Genomic DNA, 24,862 nt, shown 5'->3' with positions numbered 1-24,862 from the left:
GAGAGTCCACTTAGTTTTCATGGTAGCAATGAAGTTATTAAGGTACTTGGTCTTCAATGGGATTGGAAGGCAGATGTTTTCTCATATCATGTTCAGCATGCTAGTGCAACAGTCACCAAGAGAACCATCCTTTCAGAAATTGCTAGGTTATATGATCCGCTAGGGTGGATTACTCCAGTCATCATTCGAGCCAAAATCTTTCTCCAAAGGCTTTTGTTACTTGGAGTTTCTTGGGATGACACCCCACCACTAGACTTAGTTGCTGATTGGCAGGTTTTCATTGGCCAGTTGGATGTCCTAAGCAAGCTGTCCGTACCTCGTCTTGTTTCTGCACCACAGTCTGAATACCAGCTCCATGGTTTTAGTGATGCATACAATGAAGGTTACGCAGCTGTTGTGTATTTGCGGACTTCTAGCCACTGTGAAACAAAATCACATTTGCTTCTCGCCAAGTCACGTGTTGCACCACTGAAGACCGTCACACTTCCGCGACTTGAATTGCAGGCTGCACTCTTGCTTATCAAATTGATTGAATCACTGATCACAACACTGTCCGAGCGAATTCATATAAGTTGCATTTATGCATGGTGTGACTCGACCGAAGTGCTTGCTTGGATTAAGATTCCGCCACATCGGCTGAAAACATTTGTGGCGAACAGAGTTTCTCGTATTCAGGAGAGCAAGGTTCCGGTTCACTGGAGACATGTTTCCTCTGCTGAAAATGCTGCAGACTGTGCATCAAGAGGACTCTCACCCAAGGAGATTCTAACACACCCACTTTGGTGGACTGGGCCAAGTTGGTTGACAGCAGAGGTGGATTTATGGCCCAGTCAAGGATATACCAGTTCAGAGGAAGGTAAAGAGGAGTTGAAGGCAATCACGCTAGTCTCATTGGTTGGTCAGTGTATACCGAACATTCTTAACATCCTTTGTAGGTTTTCGTCCTGGTCACGACTGCAAAGAGTACTTGCGTACGTGTTGAGATTTGCATTAAATTTAAAGGTTTCAAGGGAGTTGCGACACACAGGTCCTCTCACTGTAGCAGAAATTGACGCTGCCAAGAAGGTGTGTTTGAAGCAGCTTCAGCAAGAGAATTTCAAATTAGAGTTTGATTGTTTGGCTGCAGCTCGCGAATGTTCTTCTGGAATTAAAAGACTACAGCCATTCATTGACGCTGATGGGATCATCCGTGTAGGTGGACGCCTGCAGAATTCACATGTAGCCTATGAAATGAAACATCAAGTCCTGCTTCCCAAAAGGAGTTTTGTGACAGAAATGATCATTGAATACTATCATGTCTTACACCTTCATGCTGGCCCCAGTGCCACACATGCTGCAATTCGGTGTGAGTACTGGATAGTGGCAGGTAGAGGAGCTGTCAAGACTAGGATACACGCCTGTGTAAAATGTTACAGATTCAGAGCCACCAATGTGCAGCCATCCATGGGAAATCTTCCACCAAGTCGAGTGCAACAAACAAGACCATTTCTGAATGTGGGTGTTGACTATGGGGGCCCTTTCCAAGTCAGGCTTTCGAACGGTCGAAACAGTCGTTCATCCAAGGCCTACCTGTGTTTATTCATATGCTTAGCAACTAAGGCAGTACACTTGGAAGTTGTTTCATCATTGAGTACCACTGCCTACTTAAATGCCTTTTTCAGATTCGTGGCTAGGCGTGGACTCTGTAAGGCTGTTTTTTTCAGATTGTGGAACCAACTTCATAGGGGCACGTCGCTACTTAAATGACCTTCAAAGGTACCTGAGGAACACCTCTAACTGGCATTGTGTGGCAGACACTCTGGCTACTCATGGGATTCAGTGGAACCTCAATCCTCCATCTGCGCCACATTTTGGAGGCCTGTGGGAGGCAAGCATCAAGTCTGCGAAGTACCATCTCAAGAGAGTCGTTGGCCAGCAGATACTCACGTTTGAAGAGCTGTCAACTTTGTTCACTCAAATTGAAGCTCTCCTCAATTCACGTCCACTCTGTGCCATTTCATCAGATCCAAATGACGTGGAGGCCCTTACGCCAGCACATTTCCTTGTTGGCACTTCTCTGACATCTCCTCCAGCTGCAGACCTCACGGAAATTCAGACCAACAGATTAGACAGATGGCAGCTGGCACAAAGTGCATCACAGCACTTCTGGCAGCGGTGGCACAAGGAATATTTGCACACTCTACAACCACGTGGCAAGTGGACCAAAAGCGAAGGTGACCTGCAGGTTGGTGACCTTGTGCTCATCAAAGAAGACCACCTTCCACCCCTGCAGTGGCAACTCGGCCGCGTCGCAACCCTACATCCTGGTCAGGATGGTGTGTCAAGAGTAGCTACCATCAAACAGCAGCATCGAGTGGTGAAGCGGCCAGTGATAAAATTGTGTCGGTTGCCAGTCAACTAAGAACCAGTGTAGTGAAACATAAAAAATGTTATTTTTGGTGGGCGGTATGTTTGGTGGTTTGGATATTTGAATTTGGCGCCATCGATCGTGAGTGCGCCACTGTGGCGGCCATCTTGTTCAGCAGTGCCATCTGTAAATAGTTTCGTCAGTCTTTTACCGTTTCTCCGCGTTGCTGGGCGTCATGCAGATAAACTATTAGTTTCAATTCAGTTTTGTGAACACACCCCGTTTTTATTATTTAATTTTTATCAGTTCACTCCTGGGCCATATAGGGTTAACTCAGGGTTGATTGACAGAGGATGTTGACTCAGTCTTTAAAATTTGAAAACACAAGTAAACTTAGATTGCCCAGTTTTTAAATCAGCATATTACTTTAACTGGTTAAACCAGGTTTCTATTTGTTGATGCCTTATGGATAGGGGCATGGATTTTTCATGAAAGGATTTCAAGCCCAGCTATGTTGTTAAAAACAATGAACCATTGTCTGTGTTTCATGCACATCTACTGTCAGCACACGAATTATAGTAATTCTGTGTAGAAGCTAATGTGTTCTGAATAACCTAGCCAAATAAATCAATGGCTTCCCTGGCAGAGGTCTGTCAATAACAAGAAAAAAACTGCTGGCAAAGGCATACCTTATTATAATCTAATGAACGTTCTGAATTTTTTTATTGAAAAATACCTATCCAAACATATGCCACATTTGTGAGGTGCATACAGTACTTTTGAAACACGACACTGTAATTACCAAAAATTACCAAATATGACAACTGTAGCTACTACAAATTACTACATTACCTGCAATGTTTGCAGAGTTTTCATGAGATTTGACTCTTTCAAGTACTGTTGTATCAAACGTATCACACTGCAACAAAACAGAAAATCATCTGAAATCAACTCACACCACAGAAACAATATTACCTACCATTTAAGTAGCCTACAATTCACAGAACACTTTAAAGATTTCATTTTAACAATACACTTTCTAGGGAAGATTTGGGAGTGTTCTTTGGGAGAACCTAGGTGATTGAATTAACAAAATACCCAGAGTAGCACTAAATACAATTAATTGCTTTGCATAACAAAAGATAATTGTATGAGGTTATTCTGCATACATGGTTCATTATACAAAAAAATTTGCATACACATTTTTAATATGTTAGCACATTACTTAATCTGGTTTATTAGCACGAATAAGAGGGGTAATATGTAAAAATGTGTAATTTTAAAAAGAAAACAATTTTTAGCCTACATCAAAAATAAACTTTTTTTAGCCTACACTGGAAACAATAAAAATTTTATTTTGCCTACACCATTACTCTCCAAAAAACAAAAGCTAACAATAATACACACGGCTTTAAAAGTGATCAATAAACAGTAAACCAATACAAAAACAAGGTTTGGAAAGAAAACAAGAAATGGTATTTTATCTCCCCATGTGTATTGAAATTTGATTCATATTTATTTATCTTTAAGTTCTGGCAGAAAGGTTTGTGTCAATTACTGGCTTATACCTTGAAGGCTAGTGAGTTGTGCTTTAAGCTGATAAATAAATAATTCCATGGCATTTTAGGTTTGGGAAAAAATATTACCTGATCACTGCTATTTAGTTGTAACTATCAAAAATTCAAACATATTGATTACATAGCTTTACGTGCATATATGTAGTATACAGAAAAATATGACTGAAAGAATGTAGTAAAGAGAAAAATATGACTGAAAGAATGCAGTATAGAGAATAATATGACTGAAAGAATGTAGTATAGAGAAAAATATGACTGAAAGAATGTTTTAGTAAATAAAGGATACACATGTGTTACCAATACAAATCAAAATATGTATTTGTTATAACTTTAATTTCTCAGTAAAACAGCAAGCATCATGTAACACAGGATCAAGCCAACTGGATCATGCCAGCAGGATCTTTCGACGTACTGAATTAAAACAGCAAGCATCAGGTACCACAGGATCAAGCCTTCAGAATCCAGGGATAAATTTGGATAGGGGCCTACATGAAACACCAGCCATATCAAACATAGAATATATAATGGCTGTAATTAAAGAATTCCTTGGAAAGACTGCAAAATTCATTGTGTCAGCTACTTCGGTACACAGCACGTATTCCTCACAGAAAATGAACATTAACAATTGAATTCAAATTTTTGGCTCATTAGATGTGACTCAAAATAATAAGAATTTTAAATGCAATGTAACAAAACAAATAATTCACAATACAATTGCTTATTCTAATAAAACAACAAACATGAAATATAAGCACTAAAAATTCCTTACAATTGTAATCCCGGGATCTAAACAACTTTCATTGTTACATCATCTACATTGACTATAGTTTTCCAAAATAAAATTTTCAAAAACCCACACAGGTAAACAATGAATGTCAGCGATTGCGTGAATACATAGGTATTGTAATGTAACCTGTAAACTGTAATTTTTTTTTCCACAAACCAGTAGGAATTAAGAAACCTTCCTTTTAGGGTTAATTCAGGAATGTCTCTCGTATATATAAACCTGTAATTCTATTTATCCAGGTAAACAATGAATTGCGGTGGCAGCATAAAAGCAAAGGTATTGTAACGTAAGGTACCAAATTTTAATTTTTTCACAAACTAGCAGGAATTACAAAACCACCCCTTCGGAGTACATTTAGAGACGTGTGTAGGATGTGAAAACATGTTTTCCGATTTTTTTTCTTTCCGTTCTAAAAACTCGCGTCGTCCGATATTTACCAAAGTGGATGCCCTAAAAAAGCTATGCCAGGAGTTGGGTTCGAACCAAGGACGCTCACCACGTTAATGTAACATAGGTAGATCACGAAACAACATTATTGTAATCTTGCGAAAAATATGTTTAAAAAACTCTCGCCAAGAATTTTTTTTTTTTTTTTTTTAAATTCTAGGCACGATAATAGGTAGGTACTTAGATCTCGCACATAATAAAATAATAAATAATGTATAAACCTTAAAAAAAAACTTACTCTGCAGATTCTATTTCAATGGCCATCTTAAATTAACACGCACTATATATAACCCCAGCACAAAATTTTACACACAAGACACAAACTGCAAAACACCAATATAAATTATTTTTTTAAGGTATTGAAAATAAATAAACATACAAATACAGTGAGTTCCATTCGACTACACTTTTTACCGTGTACTCAGGATATTACCAACATAACACCATTACCGTTTCTTACAACTGGAAAACTAGTGTACAAACACTAGGATTGTTTTACCCGTACGAGTTGTAAAAGCTAGGAAAAAAATAATATAGGTCAAAAAGAGTTGATAACTATCATATATGTGAAGAGAACAATTTGGTTTTTTTTTTTTTTTTTACCTTTTTACATGGCACAATAGCAGACGTCTTAAAAAATACATTTGCGAAGTAAAATCCGTCTGAATGTGAAGTTTCTCACTTCTGTCTCGGCAGCACAAATACAGAATCTTTTTGCGAAGTCATGTAAATTCGGCAAAGATCGGATTAGTTTTCCTCTCTCTCACTCTCTCTTTTTATCCACTTTGAACTGTGCATATCAGGCAGGATTTGTTTTCGAACGACGAACGAATAAAGAAACAAACTTCAACTTTACACCTTACAGAAACAATGTACTGAGTTGTTTATAAAAATATATCTTAGACAAACAGACGTGATAATATTAGCAGATAAGGCTTATGAAAATATATACATTCCAATTACAAGTTAATTTAAAAACCGAGTTATTATGAACACTCACATCCATATCTTCAATAATATACATTTATAGAGATAGTGATTATCGTGGGAAGAATAACTGTTGGCTTTATGAACCCTTAATTTGTATCTACGTATTTCTTTATCGCTTAAAAAATAAGTTCTGCACTTAATTGGGCCAACGAGAATTAAATTTTTTTGATTCAGAATGCTCCGTATTGTTACACTTCAGTAACAACAGAGTGAACAGTAAATTAAGCTCTGCTATCATTTTGATACACTTCACTCTCTCTTGGTGACTTGTGTAACTCGTGTATCTTTTAGTTTAAAAAGGCAAAATAATGATTTCGTCTAGATATAAGTAGCTCTATGTTTATTTTACTTTTGATTATTTTCACTTAGAATAATAACTTGATAAATTGATTGAGAAATATATATATAAAATTTATTAAATTACATTAACTATAGATTTAAAATGACATTATCAAAAGAATGAGCCGGCCCTCATTAGACAATTACCATGACGTCGTCCCGACCATGGCCTCTAAGCCCATGCTCCGCACCGCTAGTACCAGATCCCATTTTCGGAGGGCGCCCCTAGCCCAGCAGGAATGAGTCAAGCGAGCGCCTCGGGAGTGACCACCATTGACTCAAAAAACTTAAGGGTACGAAACTCCGAGGGCTCGAACCCATAAAACAATTAAGGGACAAAACACTAGGACACAATTATTAATTCACAGGCATTATACAAGTGTGTCATAGCCATACGTGGCTTGAAATCTATCCTGAACTTCCATACTTGGTTGTGAGGCAACTCGGCCGTGTAGAGGACTGAGTGGAGCGAAATAATCATAAGCGACACCGTTTATGTTAATTTGCCTTTAATTCACGGACTTCTCCGGTGGAACGCATGGGTACGCGGTACTACCTATCCTTACATTACGCGGTGTCAGAACCGCTACAAAAACTACGGTAATGCGCTAAGCGGCGTCTGAGCCGTTGTACAGTTACATTAACACATGCTAATTACAGAATAAAACACAACACTAACATAACACTATGAATTTTCCACGGCAGTCCCGCAGGGCGCAGTTACGAGTGCTCTGGAGATGGCCAGAGCCGAAAATTAATTGTCTTAGGGGGGCTCTATGAGCATTGTCCTAAAAGAGATTCTACACTTACATGAGGTTGAAGCCGGCAGGCGTATGTGTGGCGTTCTTAACGAAAACGAGTTGGCTGGAGTTAGCCAGTGCCATAAATTGCGTGGTCCGCGACATGGTGTGGGATCACCAAGGATACGATCGAGATAAGCCCAGGTTCACGAAATACACGCCCGGACTACGTGAGTAGCAATGAATTACAAAGGTTTGGTTATTAAATCAAGTACAGAGTGAACAATCGGTGGAACAAATTTGAAGGCTGCTCATGGACACGTGTCTTGACCCGGTGCGGAGTAGTTGGAGACTGCCGAACATGGCCGCCTTGCAAGGGAGGGAAACTTTCAACTTCTTTGTGAGTCTGCGCCAAAAATTTATATAAACTAAATTTGCTTTATTATAGGCTAAAAACACGTTCCAGGTGCTCAATTAAAAGGTATCACCTGGTAATTGGGTGCCTAAGGCTTAACAACTGTTTTATAGTATTTAATTATTTAAATTGTGGCATCAAGTTAGCGACTGTAAATTTATTAACATATGGTCTCACTGTGAACTGTTTTAGTTGGATTTCTCCTAATCTGACTCGATCATTGTCATGGGCACTTTAATTAAGGCCATTGGCCGCCGTAACTGGTAATGAGGTTCGTTGTCACCTCCGTGCATGAGGTGCTCGCACGGAGTAGCTACGGCACACTTGTTTATTGCCTGTGAATTAATAATTGTGTCCTAATGTCATGTTCCTTAATTGTTTTATGGGGTCGAGCCCCCAGGGTATCGTGCCCTGAAGTTTATTTGCGTCTAGTGGGGTCATGCCTGAGGAGCTCGCCTGACTCATTCCCACTGGGCTAGGGGTGCGCTCCGAAAACAGGATCTGGTACTAGAGGTGCGGAGCAAGAGGATAGAGGCCATGTCTGACTATGTCAAATACTTTCCCCCCATCACCCAGCAAGCAGAAGCCTGTCTACGCTGCGTGTTCCCAATCCCGCGGCTCAATGACCCTCTAGCACAGCCGGCACCCTTCGTGGCACTATCCCGTGGATCGCGGCGTCTGACGCGGGTGGACGCTACCTCAGATGCTGCGGGGGCAGCTGGGCCGGGAGGCGGCGAAAGGTGCGTGAAGTGTTGGCGCTGGCGGATGCTGCCTCTGTGCATGAAGTGGGAGGCAGCGCGACGAGACTGCCCAGAACGTACTCGGCCAAGGGGGCTGGAGGCCGACACTCCTGTTGGGGGGGCTCTCACTGGCTACTCCCCTCAAGCTCGTCGAACATTGTCGCCCATAGGGCTGGCTATCCCACTCGGGTATTAGCTTCGGGCTGGGTGAGCTCCGCCCCTGGGTGATGTCTTGAACGAACTCCCGCAACCTCACTGGTCTAAGCTGCGTCCGTCGCGGACAGCAGGTCCTTTCCTCGCCCGGGTATGTGATGGTGACGCGGAAAGTGGCATCAGCAAGGGAGGCTGCGTGTCCCCAACTGCCCCTTGTCGGGCTCGGGGGTGATTCCACCTCGGCCTCATCCGGGTCGGAGATGATGGGCTCTGGACTAGGGGGCGCTCTGGCAGGGTCCTCGGAGTATTCCCCCGCGACCTCCATTACCCGGCACTGGGCATAGCGGGGCCGGCTCCTTCTCTGCCGGTGCGGCGTAGTGTATGTCCCTGCAGGTCCTCTTGCTTGGGGAGGGGGGGGGGGGGGGCTCGCTCTCGGGGGCCTCACTCTCGGGGGCCTCACTCTCGGGGGCCTCCCCTCATGTCGGGGTTGATGCGGGACAGGGTACCTCTCAGGGGTCATGTGGGGTGTCCGCTTCCAGTCCTCCATCGGCAAGGTGTTCATGCCCTTTCGGAGTGGCATCCTCGGCTGTTTCTCGCAGTCACTCGAGTCCTATGGGAGGGCATGCGTTAAGAGGAGTGTCTAGCCTGTCCTCTTGGTTGGGTTCCGTCGGGAGTGGTTCCCCGGGGGTTGCCGCCACTTGCAGGTCGTCTCGGTGGATCTTCTGTACACAGCGGCTGCCTAGGTCCACCATGTAGGACGTCGTCCCTAGGCGCCATGTCACGGTGATAGGGCCCTCCCAGCGGGGGGCAAGTCCGGTGCAGTAGTTGCGGGGTGCTGCAGACAGGGGGTATGCCCTGGCGTACACCTGGTCACCATCACACAGTTGTGTCGGTGGTGGTGCAGTCTGTGGTGTTATCCCCTGGCTGTAGAGTGCTTGTAGCGTTCGGGCCACATCGTGTTCGTGGGTGCGTCGTTGGTTGCACTTCTCCTGGTGTTCTCCTTGGTGCGGAATGCCGTGGGTTGCCAACTCTCCAGGTAGCGGCAGGTTACACCCCTGGGTCATTTCCGTGGGAGTCATCCCAGTGGCCGCATTCATGTGCTGTCGGACGCAGAACAGTGTTTCGGCGATGTGGCGGTCCCACAGGGTGTGGTCCTCTCCTAGGTGCAGCCGCAATAGGACCTTCAGGTCTTGGTTCCTGCGCTCGGTCGGGTTGGCAATGGGGTGGTAGGAGGGTGTGGTGTGGTGGATGATGTGGGTCGTTTTGCACCACCCTCTCCACCGGCCTCCCAGGAACTGGCTCCGGTTGTCCGTCAGGATGTACTCCGGGTAGCCGAACCGAATTTGGAACTCGCGCGTCAGAACGTCGATGATGGTGGCCACCCGCGCATTGTCGCAGGGGTAGGCTTCAGTCCAGCAGGTGAACATTTCGGTCACTAAAACCAGGAAACGCTTACCCTGCGGCGAGCGGGGGTACGGCCCCATCACGTCCAGCACGAGCGTCTGGAACGGCGTAGACGTCCGGCGAGGCTGCTTCTGTTGGGTGACGTCACCTCGATGGGCATTGCGGCGCTGGCATGTCTCACACTCACGGATGTAGAACCGGACATCCCGGTTCACCCCCAGCCAGTGGTAGTACTGGCAGACGGCTCTCCGGGTTTGGTCCGAGCCCGGATGTCCAGCGAGGTCATGGTCGTGGTAAAATCGCAGCACTGCCTCACACGCCTCGGGTGGGACATACATCTTCCACTTGTCCGTCACCCCGGCAACTTATTCAGAACACGGTTGTCCCGCAGCTGCCAGGAGGGCCTCCTCCACGCGCTAGCTCGCGGCTTCAGTCGTCATCCGGCGATCGGTGCTGGGCCGCGAGAACAAGCCGCTCTAGGTCGGTCTCGGTGCTGGGCAGTGTTTCGGCCCCCTCCATGTTGATTGTGAGGCGGGTACAGGTAGGGAGCCCATCGGCAGTGTTGCTGGCATGGGTGGGGGGCAGGATCTCGTCTTACTCCTCTTCGTCCAGCACCTTCCAACTGCAGTCTGGCACATGCGAGAGCAGGTCAGGAAGCTGGTTTTCCGTGCCTGGCACGTACTCTACCGTGAAGTCGAACGACTGCAAGAGTAGCACCTAACGGATCAGCTTCCCCTTCCTCCCCTGCATGGTGTGGAGCCAGGTGAGGCAGCGGTTGTTGGTGCGGAGGGTAAAATGCCTTCCCTCAAGGTGTGGGTGGTATTTTTTAATGGCCAGCACTACCGCTAAGCACTCCTGCTCATTGCTGTGGTAATGCCTCTCCGCAGAGCCGAACTTCGTGCAAGCATATTCCACCACCTGCCGCTCTCTACGGTCGTCCACCTGGTACAGCACGGCTCGGGTGCCCAGGGTGCTAGCGTCCATCTGGAGGATGAGTGGGTGCTCGGGGTCAATGCGGGCCAGAGTGTGGCACCACGTGAATGCGCCTTTGACGGCCTCAAACACCGCCTGAGCAGGCGTGTCCCAGTGGTAGTGGACTTGGGGTGACAACAGGTCTGTCAGGGGCGCGATGATTTGGGAAAAGTTTGGTATGTAATTTCTGAGCCAGTTTAGCAACCCGATGAAGCGCTGAAGCTACTTCCGGGTGTGTGGGACTTCTGCCATCGCGATCTGTTGGAGGTGACCTAGTTGGAGTCGGTTCCCCTCCACGTTGACCACATGGCCCAGGAATTCGACCTCGGTGGCTCCGAGATGGCATTTGGCTGGGTTGGCTGTCAGGTGGTTTGTGGCCAACCGCTCCATAACTAAGGCCAGATGGCGGCAGTGGTCCTCCCAGTTATCAGAATACATAATGACATCGTCTAGGTATGCTAGGGCAAACTGCCTGATGTAGCTCTCTAGGACTTGGGTCATCATGCACTGGAAGGTGGAAGGGGCATACTTCAAGCCGAACGGCATGGCTCGGAACTGGAACCGCTGCCCATCTGGCACCGTGAACGCCGTCTTCTCTCGGTCTCCGCGTCGTATGGGCACCTGCCAGTAGCCGGACTGTGCCCTTCCTAAGTTGGCTACAGCAGCCTCGACCCTAATCTGTGCCGTGGGGGGGGGGCACTGATGGTCACGGCGTTTAACGGAGGGAAGTCCACTCAGAACCAGTTGGTCCCATCTTTCTTGGTGGCCAGTACAATGCACGCATTGTACCGGCTGTGTGACAGCTCGATGACCCCGATGTGCAGCATCTTGTCCACCTGCTCCCGGATGGTCAACTGCTCGCGGAACCCGTAACCGCGAGGTGGGTAAAAAACTGAGTCATCGGTCAGAGTGGGGATGCTGTGTTTGGCAACGGTGGTCCACCTTAAGGGTCCGTTTTGAGCTAAAACCTCGGGTCAGGCAGCGAGGACCTTGTTTACCTCAGCCTGGAATCCGTTGTGGAGGTGGGGGACGTCGTGGCAAATGTACGCTAGGGTCAATACTGTGTCCTGGTGGAGGGGCATCTGTCCTAGGGCATACACTAGATATCTCTCTGCCTGTCCCAGTTTGAGGCGGGGAGGCCCCAGCTCCAAGACCGTGTCTTGCTGGGCTAGCCAGGGGAGTTTCAGCACCACCTCCTCGCACAAATCCTGTACTACCACTGCGAATACACAACTGTTGAACTCTTGGGTACCGTCAGTTGGGGTAACATTGGCCCTTTGAGGGTAACTTTGGCCCAAGACAAAAAACATGTTTAACCATGTTACAACTCTTCAAAATATTTATTAGATGTGATGATACATATTATGTAACATATGTAGGGATGCAAAATCGCTCTTAAAAACATCGATATCACGAACATCGATGTTCAAACGAAAAAGCATCGATGTCAAAAAACATCGTTCTGAAAACCGATACATCGATGTTTTAACCGATGTTTTTAAATATCAGGAAAAACATGCCAAAATGATTTAAATTATAGTATGTAGCCACAATATCTACAACCCATTTACAGTCGTGTCTCATGCAGAACAAAAACATGCATTAAAAGCAATTTAAAAAAAAAGCAGGAAAAAGCATGAAGTGTATGTGCAGGTTTTAAATGTAACATTAATTTTCTCGATAGAGCTAGCGAGACCGTATCGGTACCAATCAAAAGCTTGTATGTACAACAAGCTATGAAATTGTCTATAAAGTCTCACTGCTTTTTCCCTATATTTATGAAAATTGAAAAGAAAATTCTTATGTAAACCAATTTTTTTAATGGTATTTATTTTTTCCAAATGATCAGGGCCGGCGCGTCCATATAGGCGCACTGGGCAACCGCCTAGGGCGCCAAGTAGCTGGGGGCGGCACAGCACGACACATAAAAACTGATATAATATGTTTAACGATTATTGAAACTAGATGAAAATGGATTTTTGTAACAGTTTGGAAGGTTTATATTGATATAAGTAATTATTTAAAGTCCACGGTGACCTGCTTATGATTTGTAATAAGTAAAAAAGTAAAAAAAAAACACAAGCCTGCTTACATTTGATTGTTGACAAAATCTTAGGCTTACGTGATGTATTTTGAGGCAAGGAAAAAAATTTTTTGGGGAGATTGAAGAGGGGGGGGGAGGGAATTAAGGTTTTTCGCCTAGGGCGCTAATTTACCTTGCACCAGCCCTGCAAATGATTTTACACATTTTAAAGTACTGTAAAAAAAATTGATACTGAAATCAACCAAATAGTTCAGTATTTACAACATTTTTGATACCTACTTAAAAATGTAGGTTTTTATAGTAAGTATAGACAGTTAAAAAAATTGTATCTTAAAAACTAAATATCGTATCGTAATGTTTTTTTTATATATTCAATAAATATTCATGAAATGATAGCCAAAATATTAATAAAAACTAGGGTAATTTTAATGATGAACGATGTCGATGTTTTTGGACTTTTTCATCGATGCATCGGCGATGTATCGCTCTTTAAAACATCGATGCTAACATCGATGTTTCATGAACGATACATCGATGTTTTGAAAACATCGATGTATCGTTTGCATCCCTAAACATATGTATAATCTCTGGCTGTATTTATTTCTAAGAGTTTTCATCCGACTCTAGGGAGACTTTAAAAATGTAAACATTAGGGAATATTCTCATGTTGATTAACTGTCACACAAATAACATTTAGCTTTTGTTGTTTTGTGTTGTCTGTTTAAGTATTTATTTAAGTTTGATCTATTTCGCAGTATCTATCCATAATGGTTTTTAACGAATTTCAAGCTATTGTGATGGCAGGAGGCAAGGGCTCGAGAGTTACTGATCTTACTGGTGGGAGACCTAAATGTTTACTACCTGTGGGTAACTTGCCTGTGTTGTATTATCCATTACTTATGTTGGAGAAAACAGGATTTAATGGTAAATAAAGTTATGAAATAAGCTATATTAAGGCTTAAAGCAGGAGAACTGACATGTTCTACATTTTATAGTGATAACGTAGTTTTCGTTATGCACGTTTGCTTAAGCCTGAATTACAATAGTCCGTCGTGTCCATCCATTATCCGTTCATCCTTCGGTCGCCGAGCGATTTACAACACTCCGCTCGTCCGTCTTAATATTCCATTTCAATGCTGACAACTGTTTAGAAAACTGAAATTGTGGGAAATTTTTTTTTCTTATGTGAAACAAACATGTAAACTATGCACGTATAACTCATTAAACTTCTTTTTTTAACTCTGGTATTTATTTTTACATTTTCAGAGTTAACATATGTGTTATGTGTGTTGAAATGTAAGTTAAGAAACAATTTTAGAAGCGGTAAATATGTAGAGTAACGGTATCTGCGAAAAAAAATGCTAAAAATCTGAAAATACTTTTATTATGTGCTCTTTCACTTCCTCTCTTCATTAAAACTGGCGGAGATAAGAAATTCAAAATACTTTAGGAGATATCGAATTTTTAAATTTTCATCACAATACATGTGTATTCATACGGCACTTACCATTGTTTCTTGTTTAGGAGTATCTATTAAAATCTTAAAATACTTTTATTATATGCTCTTTAACTTCCTCTTTTCATAAAACCCGACGAAGATAAGAAATTCCAAATACTTTAGGATATATCGCCGTTCTTATTTTGCAATACAAGACCTGTGCAATCATTCGACATTCACAATATTTTTATCTTGCCGTGTGTTTGTGAAGGGAGACCTAAGATGCAAATAAAGTTCTGCCATTCCCGATTACACTCGAACAATTCACCTTCAGCCAACTTCGGGATTTGTTTTTAATTTTTGCGTAGGAAAAATGAATTCAAATATTAAAAGTGGTCGGTTAGGTTAGCTACATTAAAACACTTTAAAACACTATGGACGGTTAGTTCAGTTAGTATAGCTACATTAAAATAAACAGAGAAATATAAATATTAATAAATAAACCCGAGGCTGGCCGAAGGTGAATTGTTCGGGTGTAATCGGGAATGGCAGAACATTATGTGCATCTTAGGTTTCCCGTTCGGAATGCCTAATTAATTAAAATGGTCAATTAGGTCAGGTCAGTTACATTATAAATACTTTCAAACTAAGCAGACATTAAAAATAATATGAAATGGTTGTTTAGTTTTAAAGTATTTATAATGTAGCTGACCAGACCTAACAAACCGGGACAAAGGATGAACAGTAGGAACTGACGTAATTTTTTTTTTTTACTTATTACTTGCACAACAAATAAAACATTAAAGTTTGAAACGTTAAAAACTCACCTACGTTAGAGGCGGGTACAATTCCTTTGCCATTAGTAAAAAATGATGTCGTTCACCTTTGTCGCGAAATTAAAAAAAAAAAAATATATATATATATATATATATATATATATATATATATATATCATCGTAAACAAGCAACAATGGTATAATAGCCGCATGAATGCACAGGTATTGTGATGGAAATTAAAAATTCGATATCTCCTAAAGTATTTGGAATTTCTTATCTCCGCTGGGTTTAATGAAAAGAGGAAGTTAAAGAGCACAGAATAAAAATATTTTCGGAATTAAAATTTTTTTTAACAAATATCGCCCAAATATGAAAATTAAAAAATTCGATATCACCTAAAGTATCTCCGCCGGGTTTATTGCAAAGAGGAAGTTAAAGAGCATATAATAAAAGTATTTTTGGATTTTTAGCATTTTTTTTCGCAAATACAGTTACTCTACATATTTACCGATTTGATATCCAAACACCTTTATGACATTTGGAGGTTATATTCATTCATCCATAAAAAGTATGAAGTTTTGACAAATGGATAAATGAAATTTTTCAGGCCATCTTATTGGCTGTAGGTCACGTGATTGACGGACGGATGACGTACGGAGGCGACTGGCTATTGTAATTCTGGCCTTAGGGCCTATCTAATATTGTGATAACTTAAACCGGTCTCCCAAAGATAGTCGCCAACTTGTCTACCTGACCCTCTGAAATCATTGCCATTGCCATGCAATAGGTCCCCACGAGCCATACCCAAAATATTTTTACAAATTTGGAATTCATGTCTCAAGATTATCTTAAGACATAGAAGAAAAAATAATTCAAAAATTCTTAAGGAGAGCCACTTTTCTGAAAAGAAAAAAAATTAACACCAAGCATCATGTACCACAGGATCAATATTTACAGGATCATGTCATCAGGATCAAGGGATGAACTTGGATACATGATACGAAATCTGATACTGCAAATAGTTAACTAGTTTTTTTTTTTTTTTTTTTTTTTTTCCATTTTAATGAGTGGTGAGTTTAGGTTACAAATGGTGTGTATAGTGAGAACAGTCGGTTAGGTTAGCGGTTAGCTACATTAAAAAGTATTTTGTGAAAGTGTGGATTGTTGGTTAAGTTAGCTTAGAAAATTAAAAATACTTTGAAATATTATGGACCATTGGTTAGGATAGTGGTAAATGAAATTATGAAAACATTTAATTTTGAAAATATGTATTAAACTTTGAGGAACATTTTCCTGATAGCAATTAATCTGTGTAACATATTCAATTATATTTTAATGTAAACAGTTTCAATGAAGTAAGCAGTTGAATGGGTTTGTAATTTAAATTCCTCCCTAATTAGGCACAATCTGAGTGGAAAACAGTCTTGGCCCTGGCTGTAACGCACTGACATTAAACATCCTTGTCTTTTAGAAAACATTATTGGCTACGCTGTATTCCTAATGATCTCTGGAGAACCACAGGATCATGTTTCAGTTAGTATCAAGTAAACAGTAGGGCAGTGACAACAAGATCAGAGATATCTCTAATTGAAAATAGTCTCAGCTATGCGTTAAGCACAGAACTGATTTATCTCAATATATATATACATTATGGGTAATATTTACAATAATTTTACACAATTTTTATTTACCCGAAAATACCATTAAATGTTTACCTGCACTCGAGCATGGCGGGAGCATAGTCACTGCACAGGCGAACATAAAATGGTTAATTACAGGTGAAATTCGTGAAAATATCTGGATGCGTCTCAATATAATCAATAGATACAAAATATGGAACTGAATAATTTCATTTTCTGATTTTTTTTACTGTGGTACCCCTATCCTACACTACCAGAGCTATCAATCTAAAATTTAGTTAACTTAATATAACCAATATAATATAACCAATTTTTTAAATTTTTTTATAGTATTTTTATGTGGCTAATCAATTATTCACACAATTTAAAAGCCTGATGGAGATAACCTATCTTAACATCGGTTCACACAATTTTAAAGTATTTTATATCTCACTAACCCAATCTAATTAACTGCCCATACTAATATGAACTATTTTTAATGTAGCTAAACTAAGGAACCATCCTCATGATTCGACGCTATTTTTAATGTAGGTACCTAACCTAACATAACATAACCACTCTTTAAAATGGTCAATTATTGGTCAACTACTAGGAGTATCATAATACCCTGTTAGAAATTATAGGAAAAGATGTGATGAAGCAAAATAAAAAAAATTTAATTTTTATTGTAATTTTTACATAAAAGTGGCTTGCCTTCAGAATTTCAGAGAAATCATTATTAAATGATATTTGCGCAGGAAAATACCAAGCATATTGCTTTTCTGTCATTTGTTATGAAATTGACATATTAAATTAAAATAAAAAATGAATATATTTCCAATATAAAATGGTTTCACTAATGTTCGTTCACTGCCTGACAAAATAACGTTTAATATTATGAAACCCACTAACCTAACCAAACTCATCACTAACACGATTTTGCAGAATTCGAAATGTTGCTAACCTAACCAACTGTTAAAGCCTTGAATTACCAGTAAACTATTAGAAGTATTGAATGTTTTTTACAGAATTTCTAGAATAAAAGTCCGGTCATAAATATATATTTTATAATTTTGATTTTCTTATTTTCTAATGTGGTGCTCTTTTTACAAATTACCTATATGCTTTTGATGCATAGAAAGTTGACTGTAAATGATAATGAAAATGATGGTGAATTAGTATTTCAGCTAAAACCAAAATCTCATTTTAACAATGTCTGTGGGTTGTGAGCACTTTCATCATTAGAGACATGTTTTGATACACTGTTCAAAATAATGGATAAAAGGGCAGATGCTTCGTGATCATTTCCAAAAGGAATATTTTAAAATTCATAGTGGATGGTAATAAACTCTGTTATCCCATATACATTGATGCTGTCATACATGAGTTGTGGCTTCTGGGAAATAAGGCGAATTGAACCAAAGTGAATGGTTAGGTCAGCTACATAAATAATACATAATATAACATTTAAAAAACAAATTGATCTTATTTTATGATTATTAATGTAGCTGACCCTACCTAACTAAACTTTCACTTTGGTTATTATTTACCATTATTTCCAAGACACCTCTGGTTATGTGCAGAGTAGTTAAAGGTACTAAATTAAAACAAAAAACATTATGTACCACAGGATCAATGTATACAGGATCATGTCATCAAGATCTAATGGACAGGATCTTTCATCTACAAATAAAAACAGGAAGCATTTTATACCACAGGATCAATGTATAAAGTTCCCAGGAAACGCTTGTGAAATGCAGTTTTATATTTGGTACATCACGTTCTGTGTTTCCGTTTATCTAAACTCTTGTCTTAATTCCTTACAGAAAATTAAATACAAATAATTGTTAAAATTAGTATAACTCTTGAGACCAAAGGTAATGAAAGGACACTCAAGATTACTTGTCACCTTCATATTTGTCCACTCTTGACACCATTCCAGAATACCACAGGTGGTTGAATCAGCATGCAATGTAACATTCACGGTAAAGATAATTTGCTGTTAGCGCTAATGAGAATCAACTTTTAAATTATAATGTATGTTGACATCATTTCATGTTGAAAACATCCTTTGCTTCAAATTTTTTCTTAAGCTTTAAGTGGAAACTGTTTGAATTTTTTTTGTAAGATTCAAAAGTGATAATGCAATGGGAGAGATATAGATAAATGAAGGTTTCGTACTGCAAGTTCCTAGATTACTACACTTTAGTGGAGAGTGACTCAAGTTCTGATACGGTCTCTACAATTAGAATTACCAGGCAATTAACTTACCACCACAGTCTGAGAACTTGCATGCTGTTGCTTCTGCATGTGGTTATTGGAATTTATTTTTTCTGCTGTTTTATACACTTAGTGGTAAAAATATGAATACATGTATTATTTTTATGTCTTGGAATAAACTACTATAAAAATAACTGAAATTATAGCATTCTAGGTGAAATCGTTTTGTCAGAGGTATTTTATTATGTGCTATATGATGTACTACATTATGCTATGTTTATGTAGATTTTTTTTGTTCCAGAATGTATGCTAATAGTTTTGGAATCAGTAAAAGCTGATATTCAAACTGCAGTTAATAATCTGGACCTGAAGATCAGTGTAGAGTTAGTTGGCATTCCGAGTGGGGAAGATTGGGGCACAGCTGATTCGTTACGATTTGTTGAAGATAAAATTAAGGTGAGCCACTAGTCATTGCTTCGAAAGAAGTGTCTTTTAAATTGTAATATGAGTCATTTGCATTTAACACTAAACCCTAGGTACCATTCATCAATGTAGATTTATTCCTAAGATTTATTTTTTTTGGGGGGGGGGGGAGGGGGGGGTAGCAGGGAGAAGTCAGTTGTAATGCAAAAAAATTAAATTTTTGTAACCAATTGTTCGCACATTAGTTTTAAACTTATCTGGTTGCATTCAGAATGTTAACAAATGTGTACATAGATAGTATATTTACAAGAATTCAAGGATCGTGTGGCTTATTAACATATAACATAATTATGTTATAAAAACATAATAAATATATTAGAGTAAGAATTTTTTTTGTTTGTAGTTATAGTAATAAATTATTATTTTGGACATATGTCATTGCTAGTTTGCACTGTATGTCATAGAGAAAATTCAAAGAATGGACAAAGAAAGATGAATACACAAACACACAGAAAACATAACTAAAATTAGCAGGTGTCAAATGTTAAATGTAAAGACATACAGAGAATTATGGGCAAGGAATCAATCAGAACATTATCATAGCACAGACAACTAATTACTTCCTCAGAATTCTTTGTGCTGTCTTTACATTTAAAATTTGACATAGTCTTGTTTTCTGTGTGTTTGTGTATACGTCTTTCTTTGTTGAAAACAGTTCTCAACTCTTTTTGTATGTAGTAAACACACATAGCTGGGTCTCACAGGATATGGGGCCTTACTCGTAGCTTAGCACAAAGTCCGTAGTGACCTTGATAATTCCAATATTACACTGAACCATAAAATCAGATTTTTGTGCAACTATGTTTCATATAATTGAGTTTCAGTTTTAAAAGCAGTTTATGGTGAACTTTCAACAGAAAATTCCTATCATTTCACCACATATTCACTTTAAAATTTGTAAAATAATATATTCCATAGCAATAGACAATGTGTAGATACTATCTCTCTTGTCACTTCAAAGACAGTTCTTAACAGCTCAATTAAAGATTTTAATGCTATATAGCCTAGTGTACTTAAGACAAACATTTCTGTTAATGTCTAATGATCTAGCATGACTGAATGTTCCAAACAAAAACTTCGAGTCCAGTGTGCTTTTTTTATGTTAATAAAATTCCTAATATAAATCAATTCAGTACTGACCAGAAAATTCTCATAGAGAAATACTTTACACAAAAAAAAGAGTCATTCTGTGGCTGAATTTATAAAAAAAAGTAAAAAATCAAAATATATAATTTTCTGTGTTGTGATTTCTTCACATTAGCATCCCTGATATAATCGTAGAAAAACAAAAATTGGACATGTTTCCAACATTTAAATACTGGGGTATTACGCTAGCTAGTTCACTAAACTGTTATCAACATGTACTTTTGATGGGCGTTTAGCACTTTTGCATGGTCTAAAACATCTGAAAATATTTTATTGAGTCTCTTGTAAACCCAATTTTTGATTACTGTGATACAGTTTATGGTGATTTAACTGAGGAGCAATGCAAAAGTTTACAGCATATTGAGAATATGTGTGTTATATTATTTTAATTATAAATAGCAGTTAGCACATCTCCCCTCATTACAGTAGGTTATCTTGGCTAAAACTTTACAAACAACGAAAATTACATTCCCTTTTACTCCTTAAGAAAACATTTATGACAGTGTCCCTGCCCTATCTTGCTGATAAGTTTCATGTCATGGTAGGCCTACACCCGCACATTCTAAGAGAAACTTTCTTTGATCATTGCATAACCCAAGACAGCTGCATACACAAATTCTTTTTCTGTGACTACAGCACGCACCTGGAATGAACTACTCTAGTCAATCAGACGTCAGAATTCCCTTTCAAAGTTTTAGAAAACATTGTTCAGGTACTTGCTAAACTCTGATGCTCAGGTTCAGCTGTGATATCAGCAATGTGTGATTGAATATGCTTGAATGTGTGTGAATTATTATAAGAAAATGTATTTGTGTATTTAAAATTGTTATGGATTATTTTAATACAGTTAAAATTATAGATATTATATAGATTTCTAAAAACCTTTTTAAACTTACATGTTAAGTTAATCATGTTTATCTTGTGTGGTAATTTTGTTGGTTATTTTTGTATTTGGTAGTGATTTGTTAATTTAGTTTGAATTTTATTGTATTCTTAAGTACTTTTCGTTCCTGCATGTGCCTACTTTGTAAATAATTATATGTTTAAGCCAGTAAAAATAATAATTTAGTTGGCTCACCTAATTTAAGTATGTATGGCTGATCTTTGTGATGTCCTCTTGATCTACTGTTATGTAACAGTCTGAGTACAGAATGGTATTTCACAAACGGGAATGTGTAAAAAACATTGGACTTTGCAGTGGAGATTTATTACACTATAAATGTTGTAATCTACAGTACAGTAAGTTTGGTCATTTTTCTCTTGGGATTTAGTTACAAACATCGCTATATCTTATGGAAACAAATTTTTTTTTAAACTGAAACATAGCCGGTGTCCTTCTGGAATGATATAGCTTTATAGCAGTGAAAGAAATTTTGAAATTGGTCCAGTATTTCTGGATACAAACTCATACGTTGTGTAGTGCGATGAGACAGTGTTACTGTGACAGTGTGACGTGGTGGTGGTGAGCTGCGACCTCGTGACGGACTTCAACTTGAGCGAACTGCTGCACGTGTTCCGCAAGCACCAGGCCTCGCTCGCCACCCTCTTCTTCCGGCCCAGCCAGCTCGCCTGCCCGGCCACCCCGGGCTCCAAGGCCAAGCACAAGCCAGGTCAGCGACGCTCCCCTCACGTGCTGCTCATTCTACAGGTGTGGCTGTGGAAATATTACTGAATGAAGGCGCGTGTGGGACCACGGCTGAGCCGGATTATCAAACGTCGATGTAGTTTTTCCCTGTAGGTCTAGTGAGAGGCACATGCTTAAGGGGTCCACCGAGTCTGTGTCGGTGAGGCGGGATGATGAGTGCGACGCTCGCTGGTGCTTCTAGCGCGGTGTCGCCTCAAAGCGCAAGGCTCTGAACTGGCATGCAGTTTTCTTGTTGTGCATAGGACAACCAAGAAATTTGAGTGGTGACTGTAACATTATATGGCATAGAAATGAGGATAAAGGTGTAATGCAAGTTCCTTAAGTGTTTTCAAGAATATGTATCAGTTATTTTATATCTAAAAATTACTCTGAAAACACGCCTTTTAGCCATTTTTAACTCTTCAAAAAAGACGTAATATTAGCAAATTGAACACAATTTTTGAAATATATACTATAAATTTATTAGGTTTTGGAGACTACAGGAACATAGATACATACTTCGACAACACAAATATCAAATAAAATTGCATGGTTGTCGCTTTGGGTTTTTTGAGGCCTGCTCTAAGCTGAGCCATGATTCCGGCAAACCTCACTTCTACGCACGGCCGGACGGTGCTGCTTCTGCTTCGGAAGGCGACAGGAGGGCGAGAGTGGAGGGGATAGAAGGGATGTGCAAGGGAGGGGGCTCGGTAGGGGGAGGGGTTGGCCCAGCGGGGGTGCGGGAAGGCAACGAAGTTGGCGGGAAACAGGTTTTAGTGAAAGAGGCAGGAAGCCCCAGCCAGTGTTTAAAGTATGGGTGTTGATGTGCTTTGGTGTGTAAATTGAGTTCGTTGCATTATGTTTTCTACAAGCAAAGGCTAGCGCTATGGGAATAAATAATAGTTTAAAAAATCTAAAAAAAAAAACACTTTATATAGAAAACCAAACTAAAAAATAGAAAATAAATTTGAATTAAGAATAGTGTAAAAATGTTTAATAAATATAAATTAATAATAGTGTTTATAAGAAAAAAATGTATTTTATTAAAAAAAAAAAACATGGGGTGCATGGTGTCAATAGTTATAAATATTTTATTGACATATATGATTAGAAGGATTATCATTTCGATAATATCTTAAAAAGCACCTCACGCTTTTTTTAATAAAATACATTTTTTCTTATATACACTATTATTAATTTATATTTATTAAAAAAATTTACACTATTCTTAATTCAAATTAATTAAAATTTATTTTCTATTTTTTTACTTTGGTTTTATATAAAAGCGTGTTTTTTAGATTTTTTAAAAATATTATTTATTTTCTACTTTTTATTTTGGTTTATTTATAATTTAGAGTGATACTTCTTTATCGACGTATGAAAGAAATTTTATAACAATGTAAAAAAACTTGATAGTTATTACATCAATTTACTATTAAAGTAGATTTTGAATATATGCAGTTAAAATAAAATCGATAAATATTGTTTTATCTCAGAAGTGTCTCTAATATCTGATGGGTGACCATCCTTTGTTTGCAAATGTCTCACAAAAATTTTTCTCCCATTTGTTCCAGTCTGATTCTACTGTAAGTGTCATTTGCATGCAGTTGTACCAAACTACACTGGAGTATTCTAAGAAATGTTTTAAAATTTCTATTTTATTTTTGTCTTCTTTTATTAGGAAACGTTCACATTCTTTGTTGAAATTTTTAATCCACTGGTAAGCATTTGAGTATCTGCCCGTGAATTTCTCAATCATGAAATCTTTTGCAATTTTCCCTAAATTTTGAGTTTCAGATATAATTTTTTTTTCCTTCAAGAAATATTTCTAACATTTTTTCTAATTTTTTATTTGATCCACTAGGTATAGATTGAGCACTTTTTGTTTTTTTCCTCAATTTCTTCCAGGTAAAAATCCTTAAACTGTAAGTTTTGCTCTCTATCCAAATATGTTTTTGATATATCATCTGTCAAACTTATCCATATTTTCCGTGTTTGATGTCTTTTATTTAATGAATTACTGACCTTGGCATAGTTTGGGGTAGGTATTTGTAACTGCTTGGTGTAGATTTGCAGGTTGGTGTTCGAGTGGAATTTCAAAAATCTGCCCATCAGGTGTAGCTATTGAGGTTATGTATATGGTGTTTGATTTCCCATCTGCTGTTGGTTACACAGCAAAATCAAACCTCAATTTTTCCATGTTTCGTGAAATATTTGCATAAAATGTTGTTTTATAATAATGTTTCACTCTTGGTTAATTGGTAAAATGAAACAAAGCCGTAATTGTGTTTCTCTATTTAACGAAAGAAACAACATTTAAAGCCCTTATTTCAGGTTTTTTTTCTTCATATTTTTACAAATATAGATAATATTCTCTTCAATAAAGTATATTGTTCACAATAATCATAACCCACTCTCACTTTTCATTTAATTAAATGTCAGAATATTAAGTAGGCTTTGTTTATATCGTGCCAAAGACAAACTGAAAGAAAAGAGTTCGCACATGAACGAAATGGTTTTCTTTACAATGTGCAAACTCTTTTCTTTCAGTTTGTCTTTGGCGCGATATAAACAAAGCCTACTAAATATTGTGAAATTAT

At 39.1% G+C, this 24,862-nt stretch overlaps 2 protein-coding genes across 5 annotated transcripts in view; one reads left to right on the top strand and one right to left on the bottom strand.

Annotated features, from left to right (window-relative positions):
- The window catches only part of LOC134535556 (WD40 repeat-containing protein SMU1), a 69,130-nt gene extending 63,510 nt beyond the window's left edge, over positions 1-5,620 (bottom strand). The window contains exons 1-2 of one of the 3 annotated variants that reach the window (XM_063374733.1): positions 5,538-5,620; positions 3,200-3,266 (exon numbers count right to left, since the gene is read on the bottom strand). In XM_063374733.1, coding sequence (XP_063230803.1) covers positions 3,200-3,223 — 24 coding nt within the window. In that variant the 5' untranslated portion in view covers positions 3,224-3,266; positions 5,538-5,620. Of the gene's footprint in view, positions 1-3,199; positions 3,267-5,396 lie in introns of all 3 variants that reach the window. The other 2 variants (XM_063374732.1, XM_063374731.1) reach the window with 2 other exon arrangements.
- Positions 5,621-13,510: 7,890 nt separating this feature from the next.
- Positions 13,511-24,862, top strand: part of LOC134535554 (translation initiation factor eIF2B subunit gamma) — a 37,443-nt gene continuing 26,091 nt past the window's right edge. The window contains exons 1-3 of one of the 2 annotated variants that reach the window (XM_063374726.1): positions 13,511-13,879; positions 19,311-19,465; positions 22,086-22,248. In XM_063374726.1, the coding sequence (XP_063230796.1) occupies positions 13,723-13,879; positions 19,311-19,465; positions 22,086-22,248 (475 nt within the window). In that variant the 5' untranslated portion in view covers positions 13,511-13,722. The remainder of the gene's footprint in view (positions 13,880-19,310; positions 19,466-22,085; positions 22,249-24,862) is intronic. The other variant, XM_063374727.1, reaches the window with a different exon arrangement.

The sequence above is a fragment of the Bacillus rossius genome, chromosome 8 (assembly GCF_032445375.1).
Source record: "Bacillus rossius redtenbacheri isolate Brsri chromosome 8, Brsri_v3, whole genome shotgun sequence".
NCBI lineage: Eukaryota > Metazoa > Arthropoda > Insecta > Phasmatodea > Bacillidae > Bacillus > Bacillus rossius.
This window is presented reverse-complemented; position numbering and strand designations above follow the sequence as displayed.